The sequence below is a fragment of the Scylla paramamosain genome, chromosome 8 (assembly GCF_035594125.1).
Source record: "Scylla paramamosain isolate STU-SP2022 chromosome 8, ASM3559412v1, whole genome shotgun sequence".
Taxonomy (NCBI): domain Eukaryota; kingdom Metazoa; phylum Arthropoda; class Malacostraca; order Decapoda; family Portunidae; genus Scylla; species Scylla paramamosain.
Genome location: NC_087158.1, coordinates 20387387 through 20413210, shown reverse-complemented (window position 1 = coordinate 20413210; position 25824 = coordinate 20387387). Strand labels below are relative to the sequence as shown.

General features: G+C 36.6%; 2 protein-coding genes across 4 annotated transcripts in view; one reads left to right on the top strand and one right to left on the bottom strand.

Annotated features, from left to right (window-relative positions):
* Nucleotides 1-1792, top strand: part of LOC135102931 (small ribosomal subunit protein uS19-like) — a 74571-nt gene extending 72779 nt beyond the window's left edge. For all 3 annotated transcript variants that reach the window (XM_064008616.1, XM_064008614.1, XM_064008615.1), the window contains exon 4: nucleotides 1649-1792. In XM_064008616.1, the coding sequence (XP_063864686.1) occupies nucleotides 1649-1762 (114 nt within the window). In that variant the 3' untranslated portion in view covers nucleotides 1763-1792. The remainder of the gene's footprint in view (nucleotides 1-1648) is intronic.
* Nucleotides 1793-3727: 1935 nt separating this feature from the next.
* On the bottom strand, nucleotides 3728-25307 carry LOC135102928 (integrator complex subunit 7-like). Its single transcript, XM_064008606.1, has 20 exons — nucleotides 25218-25307; nucleotides 23263-23477; nucleotides 21488-21626; nucleotides 20775-20898; nucleotides 20167-20327; nucleotides 19894-20023; nucleotides 19070-19186; nucleotides 18605-18845; nucleotides 17662-17761; nucleotides 16571-16721; nucleotides 16010-16103; nucleotides 15091-15239; nucleotides 14129-14262; nucleotides 12806-13001; nucleotides 11637-11891; nucleotides 11159-11401; nucleotides 10109-10291; nucleotides 9218-9358; nucleotides 8506-8604; nucleotides 3728-4079 (listed from the first exon to the last, which is right to left on the bottom strand). Exons 2-20 carry the CDS (start codon nucleotides 23357-23359, stop codon nucleotides 3798-3800), a joined length of 3036 nt encoding a protein of 1011 aa, XP_063864676.1. The 5' UTR covers nucleotides 23360-23477; nucleotides 25218-25307; the 3' UTR covers nucleotides 3728-3797.
* Between the last annotated feature and the right edge of the window lie 517 nt (nucleotides 25308-25824).

Here is a 25824-nt window from a genome sequence, read left to right as displayed (position 1 = left end):
CACGCAGGCACAGTTTTGGAGAACTATAGGAGGGGGCCCATCAGGTCCACAAGCCTTCTGAGGGTTTAGGCCAGTGAGGGCATGGATCAATATGACATTTTGATGCGGTTTGCTGCTTGACACCAACCTGAAACCGCATGTAATTTAGGCACTACAGTTTATTGCCAAGTGTGTTTCATTAAGGAGTTCACTCTTAGCTTTGAAGATAATGTTGGCAAGAGCTGAGTATTTAGACAAGGGATGTGTATCATTCCTCCACTCCTGTCTTCCTCCTATCTGGTATTGCCTTTACATGTTACAACTACATCATGTAAAATATTCTGTTGTCAGAATATATTTACTTTGCTCTTACCAGCTTTACCCTCAGAGCTGATAGAAATACACTGGGCAGTGCACTGTAGCGCCATAAATTAGGGAACTCAAACAAGCTGTGCCAAAATGCCATTGATCCAATAGTTTGTGAAGATAATTGCAAAAAATTATGCCTTGTAGGATCTGAAACGTTTAGTAGTTTGTGGTCTTGACTGTTAGAGGCCATTATAAAAATAGAGCAGTCACAAAGCCTAGCTGCTCCAGGTGTGAGGGACTTGTTATGTAAGGCAGGTACAGAAAATTTCTTGCCTCACATCTGATTAAAAGAGGAAGTGCAATAGTTAGTGTAGGTACGGCAGGTACTGAAAATTTTTTGCCTCACATCTGATTAAAAGAGGAAGTGCAGTAGTTAGTGTAGGTACAGGTTTGACAATATAATGTTAAGTGGCAGTACGTCATGTTGAGTGATAATATTGCTGAATATGCTCAATCAATTGTACAATGCCAATAGACTGGATGAGTGCATGTTAATATGAATGTGCACTATACATCAAAGTATCTAATGTCTTATTTGTTTGAGGAGCATCATCTAAGGGACTGTAAGGTAAAAGTGCTTCCACTTCTTTATATCCAAACATTACCTTACTTGCTAAAGCATTCTATGTGAAATGTGCACATTCATATTCAATACCTTGAACTTAGTGGTAGAACTACTATTGCTCACCCACTAAGTTGTGTGTAAAGCATAATCAAGACACTTATTTTGACGACATATCTGTACCTTTTCTCTTTACTGCATCTTGCTGTTCCTCTTTAAAGGACAATTTCAAACATCCTATCCTCAAAAGTCCTGAACATGCTCTGCACATCTTTTTTCTCTAGTATCCTCAGTGAACATGTCATTTGCTCACATTTTCTTTACATGTCTTATACAATATCTTATCTCGGCAGCCACACATTACATCATCCTGTCATCGGCTATAGCCACACATCCCTTGTCTCTTACCATCCTTTCTAATTGTATTGCAGTTTTTTTTTCTGCACACCTAAGCACTTATCTTTTTGAAACCATTTTGTCCTTTGCATGCTGTATACCAAAACTGTAATGGTTATTTTTCTTACCATTTCATTCATTTTCATGTCATTCCTAACTCTCCTTCATACCTATAACTTTCATAGCACTAGTATCTCTACCTTCTCTGTGTAACACATCCAACATATTCCATATCTTACTGCTTCTATAAAAGCAACATGTTATTTCCTCCCACCAGCGATTCACTAAATGCACAGTGCAAAGTGACCTGGACAACCTCTTATTTTTTTTTCTCCCTCCCAGCCTGAGATGATTGGCCACTACCTCGCCGAGTTCTCCATCACTTACAAGCCTGTGAAACATGGTCGCCCTGGTATTGGTGCCACCCACAGTTCCAGGTTCATCCCACTAAAATAAATAAAATAAAACAAATGTATCGGTCACAAATTGTATGAATTATAACTCCCTCAAAAATACATCTTAGTTTTTGTATTCAACAACCAGAGTGATCAGAATCACCTAGCCATGCAGTTCTGAAAGCAGTGAAATATTTAATAAAATATTCTAATGGGTATTTTCCAAGGTGGCATCATTAAGATGTGAATGCATGATTAAAAAAGTACAAGGACTTGCTACATCTTGCATACCAATAAAGGAGAAGAGATGAGTGCTGGAAACAATTAAACTGCTTCCTGAGAGTTTGCTGGGAGAGTATGAAGAATGGTACATACCATTTCATAGATGCTGTGAGTGAGTGTATGAGAGAGACTGGGAGTGTGAACAATGGTAGGTGGAAGTCCATCCCACTTCAAGGAATATATAGCAACAGATGAGGCTATATTGGTCCCATTTATTCTTAGAATTTAGAATGGATTACTGGAAACTAGCAACTCAAATTAGTGATATAATCCTTCACTAAAGAAAGTGGAATTCAACTGTACTCTTTTTACTGTTGAAAGAATGTTAAGGCATCAGTTGAGCCCTGTTAGCTGCTCTGCCATATCACAAATTCTCTTATATTTTTTTCTTACTTTTTGAAATTCAAATATTAAGTATGGACTATTTAGTTTATCAAACCATGCAGTGCTATGAATGGTTCAGGTTTTAAGATAACAGTCTTGGTTTTACGTAAATATCATATCTGACCTGGGGTGATTATCGGTAGGGTCAAGTAATTCAGGTTAGATAGAGGGATGGCTCGGCATCTCAGGGGTCACTCCCATGATGGAGGCAATTCTCAAGCACTTGCGTGTTCTTCACAGCAAGGAGAAAAGTTATTTACAATATTAAGTATTTTTTAGAGAAGGCCAATCAAGGTCCTATCATTGCACCCTCCAGAGCAATAGTTTGAAAAACCAAAGCCACTAGTGTGAACGAGACTACAGTGCGACAAATCTGCTGTGCCTCCAATCAAGATTACCACAAAGAAATAAATTATAAAAAAATTATTCACACAATATCATACAATACTAAGAGAGAGAGAGAGAAAGGAAGTAGGAAGGTTGCCTGTCCTTTTTACCAAGGTGTTCAACTGATATTTGGTCCTGTAGAGACATGGCAATGCAGCTCACAGGAAATTCCCCTACTCAGTCAATGCCCAAACGTTCTTCCAGCAGTAAAACGACCATAGGCACTTATTTGGCATGTGATTTATGTTGAAATATACATGAAACTGATTGGAAAATGTATAGGAATTCAAGTGATGAAAACTGAGAAATCAGAATACAGTGAAAGGCAAGAGAACCTGATGAACCTTAATTACAATAGTTTTGGAAACCATGACAATAGTAATTATGTAGGTGGATACAGCCCTAAGAGATAATTGGGAGGAATAAAATCCAAAGGAAGGCAAACTGGACAGAGTTGTAAGCAAAAGTGTTTCTTAATGTATGACGAACAGCTAAGGTTCCACTATAACCACAAATATCACTGTGATTCAATAGAATTGCCCGGGAAAAAATTTGTATGGCTCATCAGAGGTCAGAGGAGGTACAAATTTTTCATACTGAACATTAAAACATGAAGGGAGAGAGAGAAAGAGAGAGAGAGAGAGAGAGAGAGAGAAAAAAAAAAAAAATATATATATATATATATATATATATATATATATATATATATATATATATATATATATATATATATATATATATATATATATATATAATAAAAAAGTTAATAAAATAAAAATTTATATATAAATAAATAAATAAATCAAAGATCTGAGATGTTAGCCTTCTTAGGCATGGCTCATATGTTAGCAGATTTCCACCACGAGGAAAAGGTAAAAGTGAATCAGTTGTGGGCATACTTGTAAGCCTGACTGGATGGGAAAGTTTGTCTGAATTTTTGTCCCAGTCTAACTACTCCAGTGATAAATGCTCATTTATATATTTAAGAAAAATTTATTCACTGATGTTGAAAAAGCCATGATTTTTCAGTTGATATACCTATGCTAAGTACCCGGCCTGGGTATATTATATTGAGGCAGTTGAGAAAGTGATGTGCCACTGGCTCCTGGCTGGCTGGAAGGCAGAACACTGACACCTGGTGGGGGAGGTCCAGGGGCTCCCTGTGAAGTGGAAGGAGCATACTGGGAGGGTGGTACTTGACGGGGTGCTTGAGAGACACTGGTCTTGCTGGCAGGGTCTTCTTGGGACTTAACATGGAGTGTGTGGCGTGGTCCTGTCTGCCAGGCATCGTCTGAGTCATCAGTGACTGATGTGTCAACACTAACCTGAAAGATTTTAGATGTTAATAAAATGAAAAAGATAATAGATTTCTATAGGATTGACATCCAAACTGAAGTATGTTAGAGATGTTTTATCAGAAAAAATGCATAATCACACTGAACTGATAAACATAAAAAATAGAAGATATACAGTATAATGTTAAGGACCTGCTTGATTAGGAAAGTATTTGAATGATTGGGCAGAGGAAGAAATTATAAAAAAACAATTAAGGCAGTGATGAAATAATTATGAAATCAAGTTGCAAATACCTCCTTGAAGGATGTATCTAAATAATAAAGGTTTAGAGATTTCTACTAGCTAAGGATATCATACTAACTGCACTAGACAGGGCAGAATGTGGGACAAGTCCATCCTTGGTTCCAAAGATTCAAAACGCTCATGGTTCCTTACTTCTCAGGCATCCCATTCTAAACTATTTGTTGGTTACACAAAAATAATTAATATACAATTAAAACTGACACCATCTTGCTAATTGTGATGTATGCATGGTAAAGGAATGGCTACAGCATCACAATTTTCTTTTTGGTAAATATTCTATGTACAAGTATATTGACAGTTTGCAGGATTTTTAAGTTGCATGTCCCGTTCCTTACAAATTTTATGTTTTGAGTTTTGTATCTTCTATTTCTCAGTCATCCCAACATATTTGGGAGATAGCCAGCTACATAAAAAAGACATCTTTGTTAACTTTGGATATGCCAAAAGGCAAGTGAGTGAGTGTGTGTGTGTGTGTGTGTGTGTGTGTGTGTGTGTGTGTGTGTGTATTTACCTAGTTGTGGTTTATGGGAGGGGAGTAATCTTATAGTATCCCATCTCCATATCTATCTAGTTTGGTCTTAAAAGCATGGACAGTTATGGCACTGACAACGTCTTCACTGAGTTCATTCCATTTGTGAGGAAAACTATACTTTTTGATGTCTCTTCTAAAGTTAACTTTCTTCAACTTACTGTACTCTGTCTAAATTTATAAAACATTCTTTGTCCACATTTTCCATGCCATTTATTCTATTCTATTCTATTCTATTCTATTTCCATGCCATTTATTCTATATTAAATCTCTCCTCTCTCTCTCCTATTTTTAAGGGTAAGAATTTCCAACATTTTTAATCTCTCTTCATAAGTCGACTTACTCAACTCTGGAACCATCTTAGTGACTGCTCTTTGTACTCTTATTTTATAATATTCCTCTTTGTATGAGGAGACCACACCACTGCCACATATTCCAATCTTGTCATATCATGGAAATTAACAACTTTTTATCATTCCTTCATCCAAATATGAGAATGCCATTTTTACTCTTTTTAACAAATTCATCGTCTCTCCAGTAATTTTATCAATGTGTCTGTCTGGAGTTAAATTTTCAGTAACTGTTACTCCCAAACCCACTTCCTCTTTTGATTTCTTTAACTTCGCACCATCCATCTTGTAGTGATATTGTATTCTTTCCTTACTCTTACAAAACTCAATTACTTTACATTTACTTAGATTGAATTCCATTTGCCAAAATTTGTTCCATCTATTTATCTTATTTAAATCATCTTGCAGTACCATACAGACATTTACATTTTCTACCCTTCTCATCAGCTTAGCATCATCCACAATTAAGTTCATGTAACTATCTATTTCTTCATTTATGTCATTCACATATATTACAAACATTATCGGTCCCAACACTGACCCCACTGAGACACCACTAGTTACTTTCAGCCAAGATGAATTTTGGTCTTGTATTGCAGTTCTCATCTATCTATCATCCAGATAATCCTCCATCCACTCCAGCAGTCTTCCTCCAATTTTCCCATAATTTTTTATCTTCTATAGCAATCTTTGGTGTGGTACTTTGTCAAATGCCTTCTTCAAGTCTAAGTAGACACTATCCACCCATCCATCTCTCACCTGCACAATATCGACTACCCTTGAACAAAAGGACAGTAAGTTCATGGAGCATGATCTTCCCCTCCTAAATCCAAATCGACAATTTACTAAAACATTATTTCTTTCCAAGTGTTCCATCCATCTTTCCTTTATTGTTCTTTCACATAGTTTTCCTACAACACTAGTCAAGGACACTGGTCTATAATTTAGTGGGTTTTCCTTATTTCTTCCTTTGAATATTGGTGTAATATTTGGTCTCTTTAAATCTTTTGGTACCCTTCCCTGTGATAATGATGTCACCACTAGCCTGGGAATTTTTATCAGCCAATTGTTCTCTACATTCCTTCAGTATCCAATTTGATACTCCATCTGGATTAGTTGCTTCATTTACATCAAGTTCTTCCATCATCATAAGTAAGAATTTCCTCATAACTGACTGGGACTGAGTATATTCCTCACCAAATTATCCCTTCCAGCATCAAACTCCCCTTCCACAGTAAATACCGATCTGAAACTATTGTTCATAACCTCTGCCATGTCCTGTGCATCCTCATAGATTTTTTCTTCAACTTTCAATCTTGATACACCTTCTTTCTTCATCTTCCCATTAATAAGTCTAAAGAACAGTTTGGGTTTATTTATACACTTATCTATTTTATCTCTTTCATAGTTTCTTCTCTCCATTCTTATTATCTCAACATACTTGTTTCTGACATCAATATATTCCTCCCTTCTGCTCAAAGATTTCCTCTTCTTCCATCTGTTCCAAGCATTCGACTTACAATTTCTAGCCTCTTTGTATTTTGTATTGAACTGTTCTTTAACCTTTCTACGTCTCGCTCCTCCTCTAGGTGCAAATTTCTTCATGGTAGAATTACATATCCTTATAAATTCATCCCATTTTTCCCAAACATCTTCTGCATCTGAAAAGTCTTTCCAGTCCACAGCAACAAAGTACTTTCTTCTTAATTTTTCAAAGTCAGCTTTACTATATCTAAATCTTTTAATTTTGTAATTTTCATCAATGATCACATTTTCATTTTTCAAATTAAATTCCATCAACACATGATCACTTTTACCTTGAGGGCTATCATAGTGTATAGTTTCAATAATTTCCATGTCCTTGGTAAACACTAAATCAAGTCTTGATGGTCTATCTCTTCCACTAAATCTGGTATCACAATCAACCCATCGAGTCATCAAGTTTTCCACCACCCAGTTTAATAGTCTATTACTCCATGAGTTCTCACTTCCAGTAGTTGTCAATGTCTCCCAATTCATCTCCTTACAATTAAAATCACTGACAATAACTACATCACTACTTTCCATCACTATCTTTTCAAGACCTTTTAACACACCTACCAACATCTTTTTTATGCTCTTCTTTTTGCCAAGCATTGGTCATAGGTGGCACAAACACTCCTACATAATTCAATATCCTTCCATTTCCACTTCTAATCATCACTTGTAGAATTTCAGACTTGTCTTCACTTTTTATTACCGTCTCCACTTTAACACATTTTTTAGTCAATGATCACTCCACCTCCTCCTGTTTCTCATCCATAAATCATATTTATCACCACCAATGTCAGGAGTTCCCCCATTCATTTTTCCATTTTGTCTCACACAATACAACATCCAGTGTGGTTCTGCTTAACAACTCATTTAATTCCATTTTAGTTGATATTAATCGATATACATTAGTATAACATACCTTACTGTTTGATGTCCATTTCTTTATTCTCATATCTCTTACTCTCCAGAAAAAAACATCTCTTCCTCCATTTGTTGTTCTTTTTTTGTTTAGCCTCATTTACTTGCTCCTTTTGCTTCAACCTTTCAGTCTCATCCATATCCCTGTTTATCCATACATTCCTGTATTCTTCATCTCCAGACAACCTCCAACCCATTAATTACTTCTGCTTGTACCTGTGTTGCAAATCTTATTCTTATGGGTCTCATTATTTTTCTTCTTCATATTTCCCAATTCTATGGAACTCTTCCACTTGGTTTACAACTTGACTCTCTTCACCCATCACTTTCTTCAGTAACTTTTTCAACAGGTTCTTTTCCTTTTCCTCTCTTTGCATCCTACTTAGTATTTTCTCTTCCTTTAAATCAAATACAATTACTTGTTTATATTTTTCTACAGTGTCTCATTAACTTTTCTCTTCTTTAATAACATTTATCACTTTCTGTCTAAGGTTTTGTTTCTCATTTCCTTGTTCTATTATTTTCTTCAGTGATTCTTCCTTAAATTTATGTTCATTTAACCACTTATTTTGCCTCATTTCCACATCCTTCACACATTCCTTCATTTCCTAATTTCCTTTCTGAACAGTTTCTATTTTTTCCTTTATTTGTTTCTTTAAACAGTCATTTTCCACCTTTAATTTCTCATTTTTAACTTTGTATGTGTGTGTGTGTGTGTGTGTGTGTGTGTGTGTGTCAACAACTCTTCTGAAAAGATCTTTCATTAAAAATTTTTAATTTACATGTGAATAATGCAAACAGGTACGTAAGATGTAAGTATACCTGATACATTCCTGGTACTGGAAATCCAAGCAGGAACTGTGCAGCAAAGAAATCATTATGAGGCTCCACAGTCTGTGTCAAGGTTTCATTGGGTTCTCCCTGAAAATCATAAAATTAGATTTTTCAGTGGATATTCTGCACTATCTGCAAACAACACTTTACTAAAGTAATAGAAATCAACACTAACATTCAATACAATTTATAAGGTGTAGCTTCCGTCATTACTGTATACACTGGCAGACAGGTCAAAATAATGACTGAAAATACATGTTTATAACAAAATCTGTAAAATTGCCACTTGGCACTAATCTAATCAGCTACAGTTCTACTTGCCATTGCCCACAGAATATTACATGATGGGGATGCTTTAATGCAAACTGGTTGTAAAACTGCCAATTCACTTAAAGTAATTGTGTATTACATTCCCATACCAACCACAATGCATTAATGTATGCACCTGCATACATGTGTGGAAACACACACACACACACACACACACACACACACACACAAAGAATGGGAAGATTACTGGCCTGTCCTTCCTGCAGGACCACACACAAAAGGATAGGACTGCCAGCTTTCCATTTCTAATCTATCACCAATTAAATATAAGATCATATCTGGTTCTTCCATTATTTCTGCATCCACACATCTGATGCAAACTATAGTTGAAATTCACATTATACAATCTGAAACTTTGCTAAATTCATACCTTTATATCCAGAGTATGCTGGGGACGACTTGTTAGACTGGAATTAACAGCAAGTGTGACAGAACGCACAGACCGAAACAATCCTGGTCTCTTGCCATGACCAATAACACCTTCCACTTTGAGTGCAAGCTGGGATGAGGTCTGTAAGTGAAAAATTTAATTACCAAGACTGATATAGGTACGCCTTTACAAAACAGCTTGTCAGTACCAACATATACCTATCTATTATGATCAGTCAATCACTCCCTCTCTCTATCAATTATTATTTTACAATATGGTGGTCCTCTCACATCCACAAACTCCACCTTGCTTCTCTACACATTCTTTCTTTGAGCTCATCCTTATCAGCTAAACAATTTGTCATGATCATCCAAAACTTATCAGCAAGTAGACAAAGAAGTGAAGACAATGAGACAAAAAGAACAGGAATGTGGGAAGAACAAAATTTGTGAAGCAAGACAAGAAAGTGAGAGGCACTGAAGTTGTCCAGTTGAGCAGCAGCAGTAACCATAGAAGAAGTAAAAGACAGATGCAAAACTGTGGTAGACTTCAAAGCTGTATAAATTAAAAATCTTTCACTCAAGAGGTGCATATTCATGAATTGACATCTAAGACCAAGACCAAGGAGGATGTGGAATATTCTTGGTCACTTCATAAAGATTTATTTAAGTTAAAATTGATAAATGAAACTTTCAGTAAATATTCTTCATGAAGGATGACTGTGGATGATCATGCAGAGGATGGAGGCAATTGTTTTTAAAAGAAAGGATAACTGTCAAGAAAATACAATGATTAATTAAGGAAATCAGTGAGATTTATAAAACGTGACAAAAAAGAAAGCTTATTTTTATTACAACATACTAATTACTGTAATTGAAAGACATACTGCACCTGAACAGAAATGGGATCTCCTGGTGCACGTGGCTGTGGCAGGATAGCCAGTGTTATGGTGGTTTTTTGTAATGTCTGGAAAAAGAAGCGTGGATAGGGCAGTGGAACACTTGTTAGGACTTGGGAGATACCTTGAAGTAATTGCAGATGTTGTTCTCTCACTGGCTTGACTTCACAAGACACCTGAAAAAAAAAAAAAAAAAAAAAAAAAAAAAAAATAAATAAATAAATATATAAAATAAAATAAAATAAAAACAATAAAAAAATAAATGTTGGTTGAATCTTCCGTTCATTTGTTAAAATTCTTGAATGAATCATAATGAGAAAAATATATCATAATACACTAGAGATAATTTCTAAGCCTAAGTACATACAATATTGAGGCTTTGCCAGATAGCTATTTACTAGTTTGGCAGTAGGTAAGAAATGTTAATTTATTCTTTGTTTTATTCTGGGATGATTATAGCAGGCTTCCAATTTATCCCATCAATAAACTTACGATCAGCACACTTATCCTCACTTTCCCAACTTTCTTCTCAACATTGTATTTCTTAAAGCTTTTACATGGCCAATGAAGATCAGTCATCTCCCCATTAAGGCCTAGAGCAGTGGTTCTCAAATTTTTTTGTTTAGTGGCACACTAATGATATATCTTAGACTTAGATGGCACACCAACTCTACAGTCATTGTAGTGTATACCTATCCATGAAAATTATGTGGCGCAGAAGTGCACTGTGTTGCACAGTTTGAGAATCACTGGCCTAGAGGCTAAGATGTGAGAGAATGCTTATAAATATAATTGAGAATGAGTGCATCTGTGTGACTGAATATTCTTAGCTATTCCTGTTCATGGAGCTATCAGCCTTGTTTTGATGCAGACAATGAATTCTAGGGTTACATTAGATCCAACAAAATGTTAATCATATACGCATACTACTCTACAGTATAATAAACTCCAAAAGGCTAGTAAGTAATTTTTTTTACGCCAGTATAATCTGTCATGGTGACTTCTGTTATGGGAAAAATTTACTGTAGCTATGTACTACCAACCTGAGCCAGCCTGCGCACAAGAGTAGTGGCTTCCTCTAGTGCAGTGATTATAGATTGGGTTTCAACAGATTCTCCACCACCAAGTTTGCTGGTTATTGTAGTAAGGTCAAGACCAGAGTAATCCTCTGTCAGCTGACCTGCTGAAGGTCGAGTAATGATTTCAATTCCCTGAGCCACCAACAAGGCACCCTGCTGCAAAAGTGCCAAGTTGCACAATGTTTGTGGGTCGGCATCAAACACAGACTGAAAAAGAAGAATGTTAATAATATTGCATATCACTATTTCAGCACTGATCTCTATGAAGTACATGCACTAATCAAGTATAATAACAAAAACCTACATAGCAAAAATGATGTAAGCAGTCTTTAATTTCTACTTTAAATCACAAAACTATATTACAAAAAAAAAAACCTGATAATGAACAAATACAAAATGTATAGAGAATGTCACTTCAGACCAGTTTCTATGCATCACTTACTTGGTAGAGGGTTCCATATTGTGAAGCTAAGCTGTTAAAGTCTCTTGCTGATTTAGTGAGTTGCTGCGATACTCTCCCACACCTCAGGAGGTCATCCCTTGTTGATGTGGCGAGTGAGGCTGCGATGGCAGGTGGGGGGGCTGTGCGTAGGGACAAGCAGGCATGGAGCAGCTGTGCATGACACATGAAGGTTTCAGCACGCAGCCTGACATATTCTTGACAGAAGTTCATGGGCTGGTTGGGTGTACTTGCTGCCTACAAATGAGTGTAAAATATTTCATTTAGAATTAGCAATAAAAAAGGATATGAAGACTGGTAATATTTATGGTGCAGTTTCCAAACCACTAACCTAAAGTATGAAAGGAGGCATGCTCCAATAGTCTCCACCTTGCCATAGATTTGAACCTACTAATTGTAAGTTCAAAATGCTAACCATTGCACCCACTGGCTGTTTATATTTGTCAACAAGTGCATGTAAATCATGTTAAAATCTCTATATGATAGATTTGAAAAAAATGTATTTGTTGCTCTATTCCTACAAAAGTTTCCTAGAGAGATAGTTGCCAGAGATGCCTGAGGCAATGCCAGCTAGTGATCTCACCAGAAAAGGACAATGAAACCTTTGAAACACTATTTCAGTGTATAACTAAAATTCACTCTCCTGTTTTTGATCAGACCAAAGCTTGAAGTCTGTGTTTAAACTCACTATACTTCAATCTAATATTCTGGAAATACTGAAGGAAAAACATAAGACATGACAGACAGACACCTGTCAATGGATCACTGCACCCAACAATGGTACTCAAATCTATCATCAGAATTTCTTGTCTCTATTGTTTTTCAGTACAAATAAACTGGGAACTTCAGATTTCATTCTGAAATTTCAGGAATTTTTATCAGTAAAAATGTATCTAGTGGTGGAAGGTTCAATTGCAGTAGAGGTCTTCTTGGTCTGTAAAAGTGATGGGCTCAGCATAAACCTCTATTACATGTACTGGGACTGACTATTTACACTGCCAACCTTTTTTTAAACCCATTTTCTTGAAAAGATTAGAAATAATACCACAAAGTACCTGTTTCTTCTGCAACAAATACAGCTAACAGTGATAATAGCACAAGTTCATAATAACAATATTGCTAAAACTAAATAAATAAGTCAGATTAAATACCTTGAGTGCAGACAATGCCCGCAATAGGTGAGTGTTGGCAGCAGTGAGGTTGTCTGCTCTGTCCCCTGATGCCATTGGGCATGCCTCCCCTTGGCTCACCTCAGCCAGGGCAGATACCCAGAAGTGTTGCTGGTCTGAGCACACCCTCCAACTAAGCACACCATACAAACCAGCAGCAAAGTTGTGATGGCCATACCTGTAATATAATAATAACTTTCATTCACTGACTCTTTGGATTCTACAGCACTGTGACACACCCTCTGCATGCCAGAAGTGGTGAATAGAAGGGACAGCTCAAGGGTATTGGAGGATGCTATACTTTAATTGATAGAAAAGTATGAGAGTAACAATAAAGTTCTTTCAAACCTTAATGACTAAACCCATTCATGCATGAATACCTTTTCAAAACTATACAAATTTATACTTGTTTACTTATTCATAAAATTATTATTTGTCAGTACTTCATTCTGTATTCAAATAACTGAGATGAAAAATCAAAATAAATCAAGATATGAATCATACTTTTAGATGTCAAAATTTCACCAGTATCATACATTGGAAAAAAAAAAAAAAAAAAAAAAAAAAAAAAAAAAAAAAAATCCACTCAAGAATTGGAGCAGTCATTATACTCACTTACTTTAAATCAAGCTTGCTTAGAAGTAGCTAATTAGTATGTACAACACTTACATATAATTCCTGTCATCAGTTCAAGGATGAAGTACTACTTGTACTCTATGAATGATTTTTGGAGCCAAAATTAACTGATATATAACAATAGTAGATCAGATCAAACTTGGTACTCAAGATGCTGACTGTACCTGTCTGCACTTTATCCATGACTGAATGACCTGACCTGAACCCATGGCAAGTTAACTGGATGTGGCCTCAGGGAGTCACATGTCAAGGACACTTGGGCAGCAATGCTGCAAAATATACATGTGTTGCCAAGTATACTAGAGGACATATAGTCACAGTTCCACCTTCAAATTGAAAGCCATTCAGAAAACCATGCAACTGTATATAACAATTTGTAATTGTAGAATAATCATGGAAAAGGATGACAGTATGGGTGAGAGAATAAGATCATCATATGCCTGTCAACTATGAATGTTGTAAAAATGTAAAAATGCAGGACAGGTGCAGCCAACTGAGCATAAAGTAAGACCAGATTCACTCGTGATTAGAATTTAAGAACAAAAAAGCACAATGGCAATAGAAATGTTCAACTTTCACTCTAATAATATTTGTCCTCACTTAGAAGAAATAAGTATCATAAGATACTGTACATCAGTATTAGTGTTGGTAAATATAATCATGTCCCACCTTGATGCTTGCCGTGCCATGCAGAATGCAGCCCACTGATTGACACACTTGCTGGCTGCCACCACAGCAGCTTCTGCCTGACTGGACCATATGTGACCATGAAACACCTGTAGCACTAGAGTCACCAGTGTGACCTGGAATCGAAGACAAAGAGATATGCATGAGTTGAGGTGAAAATGTAAATGGTGAAAGACGGCTGATGAATGCAATCCTGTTTGCAAATTATACAATTCTACCTGTAGAAAGTGAAGTGATATGTAAAAAATTCTGATGTTTAAAAATGTATGCAAATGTGGGAAGATAAAAGGTTATGGTGTGTGAAAAAGTAAAAATTAAAAATATTTAGAATACCCATCTAGAGTAAAAATTGTATTTCCTGAAAAAAAAGTGAAATTAGAGAGAAGTAAAATATGGATAAGAAACATCTGACAATCTTTGTTCATGGAAATACGGGAGGGATGAAATAAATTTATGTAATAGAGGCATATGATGAAAGGAAAAACTATCAGCATCAAGTTATGAGATGGAATAATTGTAAATTACTAACAACCACATATGCAAGCAGGATGGATGTGGGCTGAAAGATCCTAATATTTTCAGATGAGTTATCTGAGAAATGACTGTGGTGGATCGATTAAATGGTGACACTAATGAAAGTGTGTATAACAAACCTGGCTGGCTGAGAGAGTGAACCATGGTGATTTAGCAGAAAGAGATGACAAATGGACTGAGAGAGAGAGAGAGAGAGAGAGAGAGAGAGAGAGAGAGAGAGAGAGAGAGAGAGAGAGAGAGAGAGAGAGAGAGAGAGAGAGAGAGAGAGAGAGAGAGAGAGAGAGAGAGAGAGAGAGAGAGAGAGAGAGAGAATATGAAACCTGCAAGGAAGGGATGCAATGGCAGAAATGAATGGAAACACGTGTCTTAGGAATATGTATCACATACAGATAGATAAAAAATAAACTTACCATTAATTTTGTCTTGTGAGCATTTAGAGGAGCCTCCACAGTGAGTTTCTGTACCAACTTCAACACAGGAGTGAGATGAGGCGTGAGAACATCCCCTCGATTCCCTCCAAGAGATGCCAGTGCCTCACACACCAGCTGACACCCGCACACTGTATGGAAAATGAACAACAGATATATAGGTGTGTGTGTGTGTGTGTGATATATATATATATATATATATATATATATATATATATATATATATATATATATATATATATATATATATATATATATATATATACACACACACACACACACACACACACACACAAATGTTTCATACTATAATCAAGGGGCACAGCCTGGTGATATACTAAAACTGAGTTAGAGAAGAATATTGCCACAATTCCCATGTTAAAAAAAAATGTGACTTAAAAGGATGGAAAGAGGGGGAGAGATCTTCACTTCGGCAATGAGAATTGGTCTTTTTAAAGGCATAAAGGCTAAGATGAAGTAAAATTTTCTTGGTGAATCCTCTTTACCATGGTATCAGCCTAATATATATATATATATATATATATATATATATATATATATATATATATATATATATATATATATATATATATATATATATTTCAGATTTATTATTTTACATAGTGCATATTCATACATTGTAGTTTGAAATGTCTGCTTTGTTCTCATTTCATGACAGTATATATTGCAGATAGAAAAATTTCTTACTCTTCTCTTCTTGCCTCTATTTTCTGATTACCTGCACAGAAAAAGGAGTTGCATCACCTTAATCTGTCACAAAACTTATCCCACTTAAAAACAGTGCTTATAGTGGGAGTTATCATAATTTTATGCCAAAATATATCAGTTTGTGAAAGCTTCTGAGGATGGACTACAATGCCTGTTAATACTAGTGACTCACCTGAAAGTGTGTTATCAGACAGTGTGTGAGTAAGGGTGACAGCAAGATCATTCATGATGCTGGGCAGGGTTTGGGAGAGCAGCACAGCACACACCTGTTCCACACATGCCACCATTACCACTATCAACAACCATGATAAACAAAATGGAACACATTTTGAAAAATAATAATTTTAAAATATAAATATGATATGAATTATCAAGGAATTAAGTGATATCTCTGAAGAGTATCATCATTATATAGTTACCTTCAATAACTTCACTTTCTATATTATGGTAAACAATGTCTATGAAGCTGATCTAAATAGGAATTCTGTATTCTAAAACAACTGGCACAGAAAAGCACAAAAAGAGAGAGAGAGAGAGAGAGAGAGAGAGAGAGAGAGAGAGAGAGAGAGAGAGAGAGAGAGAGAGAGAGAGAGAGAGAGAGAGAGAGAGAGAGAGAGAGAGAGAGAGAGAGAGAGAGAGAGAGAGAGAGGGGGGGGGGGGCACAGCACCTGACCTGTCAACCCTGCTGTAGTCAGCTCCAATCCCTAACATTCCAATGAAATCTTGATCTTACCAGGCATGAACGCAGGCCAGGGGGTATATACTCTTCTGGTGTGGGACCTGTTGACTCCTCCTGCTGAGAAGAACTAAATACACTCTGTAGCAGACTGATGGCAGCGCAATGTGCCTCCTCACACAACTGGCTGGTTTTCTGTTCTTCATACCTTAATGAAATTGTAAGAAAGTTCAATTAGACTGTCAATTTTTCTTGACATCTTGAGAAAATTTTCCATTTTGATAAAGTGTATATATACAGGGTGTAACTCGAGTTTTCTGCAAATACTGAAAGAGATGAAAGAACGTGTAATTCTAAGTAGAAAATGTTCTAATACACATATGCATTTTCAGGCTTTGTTTACCCATCAGAGGAGTTGAAAAATGTATGGGTGTACTATGCGTGTAGCTATGAGGTGACGGACAGACGGTTGCATTGTTGCAGCCTCGGAGGTGCCACTTGGTCAAATTATGAATGGTTTAATCTTACTTTTTGTGGGCGGTGGAATATTACAGTATCTTATAAGAAGACAAATGGCATTAAAAGTATGTAATTTACCAGTAAGCATTACATGACAACATTATTGCAGTGATTAAAAGTACTCCTGTAAAATGCTACGTGGCATCATCACTCAACTGTTTTCAAGGTCGCTCGGACTCTCCCCCCTCTCCTCCCTCGTCTTAATGATGCCATGTAGCATTTTACAGGAGTACTTTTAATCCCAACAATAATGTTGTCGTGTAATGGATATCGGTAAATTACATGCTTTTTAATACTATTTGTCTTGTTTAAGATATTGTAATATTCCACAGCTTGCAAAAAGTAAGATCAAACCATTCGTAATCTGATCAAGTGCCAGCTCCGAGGCTGCGACAGTGCAACCGTCTGTCAATCACCTCATAGCTACACACATAGCACATCTGTGAGTCCCATACATTTCCAGCTCCTCTGACGGATAAACAAAGCCTTAAAATGCATATGTGTATAGAACATTTTATACTTAGAACAACAAACTCTTTCACCTCTTTCAGTATTTGTAGAAACTTGTGTTACACCCTGTATATGAAATGCAGTAAATACTGCAAACAATCAAGATACGAAAGACTTACATGTACACAGCAATATTAGTGAAAAGCTGGAGGGCTCTGCAAGCAACTATTAAGTTGCTGTCATAAACACATTCACGACAAAGGTCAACCAGGGCACAGTCTGAAAAAAAAGAAAACAAAAAAATGGTGTAACCAGAAAACACATGGTGCATGCAAGATACAGATTATCACAAAAATTGCTAGAAATAAAAAAATTTCCATTTTTAGTTGCTCACTTTACTGACAACAAATAGCTATGTTATCAAGGAGAAACAAGCCAAATAATAAAGCAGATTGTCATGTGCCACCACAATAGGAAGGAAAGCCATTAGACAATAAATGCTGCTCAATGATATCCTTCATAAGACACTTAATTTTTTTCTTCAACTTTTGATACATTCAGTGATGAGGAGCCAAACCACCATTGGTATATTGGATATTCTAACCACACAAATTATTAAACTTTATCATTATTAATTGAGTGAATCTGTCAGTGTGCTTAACCCCTCACCAGCAATTTGACCACTTTTGGGGCCTGCTGTGAATGACAGCCCCCTCAAGCTCACCCAATCAGATCCCATTCATAGTTCTTTTAGATAAGGGCAACCTTTATTTGAAGTAATGACTTGTAGATGTTTCACATGAGTTCTTCCTTATAGCCCTTGATATTAAACTCCTTATTACTAAACACATCTCTTGTAGTTATAATCCTGCTCCCTTGACTGCTCTTACAAGTTACAACCTACTACTACTACTACTATTGTTAGATTTTTTCTTTCTGCTAATGGAGTGTAAATATATGTGACAGCACTTCGGAATCATTTCACTCAAACACTGGAATGTCATCCAACTGACTTCTATTCAATTTGTTTAAAGCCCATTCTAAAATTCAAAGCTCCTGCTCGTTGCTTTGTTACATAATACAGAGAAGGAGAAAGCTTGGTGAGGAATGGGTGTCCCTTACCTGGTGTCAGTGTTATCCTTGGAAGTGCTGGGGCTGCAGTGAGTGAAGCCAGCACTGACAGAGCAGTGGTTGTCATGGCAGGGTTGTGGTGGGGCGACTTGGTGAACTTGACCAATGTTTCCACATTGTCTGCTGACCAAGCATGTGGAGCAGCCTCAGCCAGGAATCCCAGCTCACCCAACACAGCCTGGCGCACACCTAACCGGGCCTCACTCTCCAGGGTGCCAATCAAGAGGTCCACCTGTGACATAAGGAATACTAAGGAATATATGCACATACATAGACACACACACAAAGTATATAGAATATCTATTCAAATTATACTAAGCTTAAACTATGAAAAACAAAAGTAAGTCTAGTGTATCACACCAACTTTGTTAACTTCCACTGCATATTTGTACTCCTACAGTGTCTTGTACACACTGTCTTGCTGCTTTGCAGTTATGTCAAGGAAATCTACATTACCTGCTGAGGGATGTCCACCAAGCTGTGTGTAGCCAGCTGGGTAAGGGTGTGCAGGGTGGTGATCACTACACGCTGCGTTGGGTATTCCTTAAGCAGCTCCAGACACAAGCTCCGTACCTGTGATCAGGAGAAGGAGAACAAAGTTGTAAATCTTGCTAACTTGAAGCTCCCTGCTAAAAAAAAAAAAAAAAAAAAAAAAAAAAAAAAAAAAAAAAAAAAAAAAGCTCCCTGCTAAAAAAAAAAAAAATCTATTCCTCTCACTAGCAGGCCCAGATGCACTCACAAGCATCGACAATACTCATCCAAATTCAAGTTTCATCCCAACCAATCATGATGAAACCTTTTATTCCAAGAAAACCTGTTGTACTTCTGGACTCACTAATAAGATTGACCATGATTTTCTTCTCTCAACCCCTTACTGCCTTTCACTCACCCCTTACTTTCATTTAATACACAGCTAATACATCCTGCATATTTCTTTTAAAGACAGTCTCCCCATTTCACCCTTTTAGTTTCACTCATACTACCTTAACACACATTCACTTCAGCCTCTGGCAATGTTGAATCTCTATTATTTTCACCTTTTTCTCTTTGCAAGAAAGATGTACAATCCCTCTGCTGTGTCACTTTCAATTGCCTCTAGGAACATGCATGGAAAACAAAAACACACATTCTATACCTCATGTCTTGGGGTTGACTATACAGTTAACCACTCTGGCTGACTGCATCAACGTGTGGAGGAGTACTAATGTACACATCTAAACATACTTAAATATATAGGATACTGATGAAGACACACTTCAATTCAAATCTAGTTAACTCACAGTAGCAGCTGTTTCAGCATCATGATGCATGTGTTGGAAGACCTGGATCAACTGCAGTTTCACATCAACAGGTGTTGCCAATCCTCCAATCATATGGATAAGTCTGTCGCACATGTTCATAGCAAAAGTCCTGTGAAAAAGGATTGCTGATACAGAAATTCAATAGAGTCTGAATATAGTTAAATGCATGCTGTATCATATGTAACCAAGAATATGAAGCAAACTATGGATGTATCTAAGGAGAGTATGAATGTGTCCATCTCACAAACTAACTTTGATTTTGCAGCATATTTTTCAGCTGCCATGATGGCAGCCTGAAGTTCCACAAATTCCTTGGCATCCAGAGCCTCACGGATGAGGTGCTGAACCCTCCTGTTCTCCCCCACTACACCCGACATCCAACCCAAGGTACGCAGGGTGAGTGCTCTGGCCAACTGTGGAGGAAGGCTTGAGTAAGGAATAAACTTATACATTATGCTGCTCACCACAGAGGTATGGAAGACTGCTTGCCATGCAAATTAATTCTTACCTCAATTGATGCAAGTAAGACATAAGAGCTGCTATATTATGTCTACTTTTTTTATTTCTTGAAATGTTTTTATGTAATACTGATAAAAAAAAATAATCAGCCTATTTCATTTTTTATCTTCATTTCACAATTTATTATATGATAATAATAAAGCTTATCACTATCTGGAGGTAAAGAAACACAGTGACAAGTATGGCAAAGTTCATATTATTTGGTCACTTTTTAATGACAAATAATAAAAATCTTAGGCTCATGTCCTGCTTTCTCACTTTCAGTCTTCAAGAAGAGGGATTACATCTCATTGCCGATACCAAATTATTTTCCATTCACAAGGAGTATAATGACAACTCACCGGATCATTGGAGTGCATGACTGTTGTTATACGTCGCAAAAACTCATCCACATTGATAAGCTTGTCTAAATGTCTGCCACATGATTCCACCACCTCAACAACACACACACGCACAAAATTACTCCTGTTGGAAGGAAAAATATTAGCACACAATCCATTCAAAATTATATTGCCTGATCTTTCATTTTGCTTTTCCTTTATTCTGCATGTAGAGGTTTCCTTTTCCTTAGAGCACTTGGATACCAATGTTATATTTCTTTAGTTTGTTCTCATCTTCGGGCTTTGTAACTTCCAATACATACTTTCTTCCTCTTTCATGTACATCTTCAAATGAATATCCCTGCTCCCACAGCACACAGATGTCTCTTAGTACTTATCACCTAGGTGGCCTGTGTCATACTCACCCAGTATGGTGTGTTTTGCACCATTATGCCACCCAAGCCTGCAAGCTTGCAAGACATTCACTCAAAACAAAAGATTAAGATTAACATCAGATGTGATGGTGGTGGAAACAGGAGACATTACATGTTTGTTATGTTGAAAACAGGTACTAACCATTGTGACCAAATTTCACAGAACACATAGAACATTGCTCATATAATTGGCATCATAGATGAAAATTAGTTTTGTAACTAACACATATAACACTAAATTTCCCTGAAGAATGAATATATTTTTAGTGGGTGAACAAACTTTATTCTAAAAAAACTTACCCAGGTGTTTCTTGTCTGAAGACTTCAGCTAATTTCAAAAGGGCAGAATTTATCAATATGGGGAATGGATACTTCTCAAACAGTGCTGGAAACTTTGATATTGCTTCACATTGCTCTCCAGTTCGTGTAGATTTCAGACCTGCAATTTGATTTTTTTTTTTTTTAAGATTATAGTTATCCAGCCAGTTTCAAGGTTTTGAATAAAATATATCCCTTTTGTAAAGTTCTGTTTCAAAGAGAAATACATTCCTATACCACAATAATAGTTTTTTCTAGTTTCTGAGCCCCATTTTCTCCTTGTTTGCTAAGCAAGATTTTGCAAACTGGTAGTTTTTACGTAGGACAGACAATCCTGTCAGAGAGAGAGAGAGAGAGAGAGAGAGAGAGAGAGAGAGAGAGAGAGAGAGAGAGAGAGAGAGAGAGAGAGAGAGAGAGAGAGAGAGAGAGAGAGAGAGAGAGAGAGAGAGAGAGAGAGAGAGAGAGAGAGAGAGAGAGAGAGAGAGAGAGAGAGAGAGAATCATGTGATGCTAGAAGACTCATCTACTACTGTGAGGATAAGGCAAGGCTCATGAAGAAGTTGATATGGTTTTGTTAGTGCCCTGCAGGGTTTTTATTATGCAAAATTAAAACAATTATATTTTGATTAGATTAATGCTTTTCTACTAGTTTCATAGTTATAAACTAATGTGACAGACTTCATTTTACAAAATAATAAAAACAACAAAAACCTACAAAGCAGTAAAAAAAAAAAAAAAAAAAAAAAAAAAAGACTAGCAAAAAATATCAGATAAAAAATGAATATTATATAGCCTTGCTTTGAATTCATGTAAAAATGTTTCTCTGCAGAATCAGTTGCTAAAATATTGGGCACCATTCACATGATTCAACAGTGCCTGGTTGACTTTGACAGTTTACCAGGCAATGTGTGTCTGTTGTCATACACATGCGTCATCCATCCTCACTCGGCAACAAGCAGCCAAACTACTAGGCAGAAAGCTTTGCCAGAAGATTTTGCCTGAACATAGGCATGGGTACTCTGTTAGTCTGCCAGTCAATTTTACCCAAATATAGGACATTATGCGAGTAGTTGTCAGGTACTGCTCAGTAGTGTGGAGAGGGTCTTACATTTTGCATATTATGGTCATGATGATCACCAGCTGCACCTAGCCTGGTCTGTTATGTAATATAAAACAACTGCCATGCAAAGTCAATTAACTGCTATTTCACACACTGCTAATGAACAGTTATTGGTATTTCAAAATATAATCCAATCTTTATTTGCTCTCTTGAGCCCTTTTACACATTCTAAATTTGATAGTCCTGTTACCTATAAATATGGCGCAGTAGCTCAAGTGACAAAGTACTCTGAATGACAAGATCTACCCAATGAAGTAGGTAACAGTGCCCCCCCACCCCTGGTGCTCGCCAAATGTTGTAGAACATCATCCACTTCAACTTGCACTGCATAATCAAAGTATTCCTCCCTGGCGAAACTTACCTGATGACAGAGTGCGGAGATTATGGAGATAACCTTTGTCTACAAGTTTTAAGACCGTGACTATGTGCAAACATATATATTTTTCAAACTGTCATCTACACAATGAAGGGATCTGCTGTGAAATTAATGAACATAACTAATTGGAACCTGAAGTAACCTAGCCTAACCCTCAGATGAAATACTGTTATTTCCATATTATCCCGGAGTGCTACACAAAACTAACAGGTATGCTATCAACAAAGTATCAACAAATCCCCCCACCCACTCAAATGCTTACCCCTGTCCAGTTCTAACAATGCTGAGTTGCCATCCTGGTCTTGGTCATTGAGGCCAATATCCGTAAATGATATTGGTCTGGCGAGGGCGGTTGCCATTTCTAAAGACTCTTAAAGGCCTGCAGCTCCCGGCGTCTCCTCCCTTTCTGCGGCCTCGCGTTTGTTGTGGGCCAGCCGATGAGTCTCGCTCCATTTCGCCAACGGCACCTTCATTTTTCTGTAATGATGTATTTTCTTATTTTGGTTATGTAATTTTTATCTTATTTACTAATAAATAAATATTTTATATTTAAAATTTTTTTCTGGGATAAACGAGAGAGAGAGAGAGAGAGAGAGAGAGAGAGAGAGAGAGAGAGAGAGAGAGAGAGAGAGAGAGAGAGAGAGAGAGAGAGAGGAGAAACTGGCAATCTGAAAGAATATTGTACAAAAAAAAAAAAAAAAAAAAAATCGAAAAAAGTTACCATCAGTAGGTGAAATTTTCCGTCTGGGTAAATTTTCCCCTCTTTGCAGAATGGTGTATCAAAACAAGTATGTATCTAGTAAATTTTGTTGCGTGACCAGATTGCAGGCTTGAAGGAGCACACCTTCACATTGGTAACAAGTACAATGTGAGGAACACCCCAGCTAAGAGATGGACTGGAATTAAGAACTACAAAGTCCTGACATGATGGAAGGCATATTCTCAATTTTTCAAAACATTATCTCCCATATTTACCAATGCATTGAATTGTTTAATTATATATATATAAAAAAAAGTGGACAAAGTTTTATCTTGTACCTAGAAAAAAATCAAAAGTTTACTATCATACCGTACATTTGCTCTGGAATCATGCATAGTTACTTTAAGCTGCTTCATAATTCAAATGCGAACTGTCACCCTTGCTAAGTGATATTTGTTTACCTTACCGTCTGTCCATGCTGGAAAAGAGCCGGGCTGTTCATAAGCAATCGCAGTAGACTTTGAAAGGAGAGTTTCTGAAGCAGACCTGAATTAAAGATGGATAATATATATATATATATATATATATATATATATATATATATATATATATATATATATATATATATATATATATATATATATATATATATATATATATATATATATATATATATATATATATATATATATATCCTGTCAATCCGATCATCCACTGAAGGATTCATTCCAGTACTCATTCCTTTTCCAGTGCTTTATAGCTTTCGTCGTAATATGCTCATTAAGTTCATAGTAGTACTATATAACTATCATATACAAACCGAACGAGACGAAATTAGTCTTCCGTGTGGAAAGTATCGGATGGCTGCTAATGATTGTCTGCCAGCCATCGCTACTAACAATACGTCAGACCATTATTTTCTAAATTTATTGGAATCGCACTCATGAAAATAGTAGAACTTATGGTTTTTTAATACGCAAGGATTCCTCACGTAATGGGCCTACGTCTCTTTGCCTCGTTATGATACAGTCTAGTCAAGCTATTTTCGTAGGTTCCATAATATTCAGCGAGGATTTTTTTTTTCTCGTTAATTCTACATCATCAAGGAGCACTAATTATCTATGCATGTTCATGTCCATTCATGTTCATGAAAACGCTCCTCATCCTTACAAACCAGTTATGCATACCGGTTGATTCCAAAATGATACATAGATTACTGTAAATTTGGAGAATCACGCTCATCTCAATATTGAATACGAACCATTTTTTTAAGTACATGTCCTTGTTATTGTCGCAATGCAGCTATTTTTATTATATAACAAAGTAACATTTATATAACCTAACTCACTTAACAAATCGTTATGGTTATGACGTATGTAACAACTAATTACATATTACTTACCTGAAGAAGATCGCTGCTTCTGCCTGAATTTCACATCAATACCTCACACTGCATTGAAAATGACCGAGTTAATTTTGGAAATAGTGAAAAAAAAAAAAAAAAAACATTTACTCACATAGGGTCAAGAGGAAAGGCACAAACATCCCTCCCAGAGTCCTGCCTCCGCTTCACTGTCTGTCTGTCTGCCTATCTCTCACCGCTCAGAAGAGTTCGAATGGTGGACAGTTGAGTCAGTAAGGGTTTGCTTCATTCACTCCTTGTATACTCATCCGGTCGTTACATTGTTTCATAGTTAACCGTTGATCCTTTTATTTGTGTATGTACATTGATTCTATTCCCTGAGGAAACTTGTCTTGTAGAAAATTGTAATACTTATTCAGAAACTCGTATGGATCATTGTTCCTAACGGACTGTAAGAATAAAGGAAGAGGTTTACTTAATAATCGGATTGTATTCCTAACAACACAACTAACTAGCCACGCATCCATACGTAATTAACATGCCACTGCCATCCGTGTACTATATCAGTCTTCATTTGATATTGTGGCCTAAATAAACAGAAATAATGTTCTTTGCAGAGAGAGAGAGAGAGAGAGAGAGAGAGAGAGAGAGAGAGAGAGAGAGAGAGAGAGAGAGAGAGAATCGTTAGTGTATGACGGAATTTTCTGTTGCTACATAATGCACTTCAGGCTATCTAGATATACCTGCATTACTACCATCAG

What these genes read in the sequence shown, in the direction of transcription:
- LOC135102928 (XM_064008606.1), bottom strand. Translation starts at nt 23,359, where the DNA reads ATGGCAACCGCCCTCGCCAGACCAATATCATTTACGGATATTGGCCTC. An exon ending in GTCTGATAACACACTTTCAG is followed by an intron (nt 15,240 to 16,009) that starts GTGAGTCACTAG and finishes TTTTCCATACAG; the next exon opens with TGTGCGGGTGTCAGCTGGTG. An exon ending in ATGGCACGGCAAGCATCAAG is followed by an intron (nt 13,002 to 14,128) that starts GTGGGACATGAT and finishes ATTATATTACAG; the next exon opens with GTATGGCCATCACAACTTTG.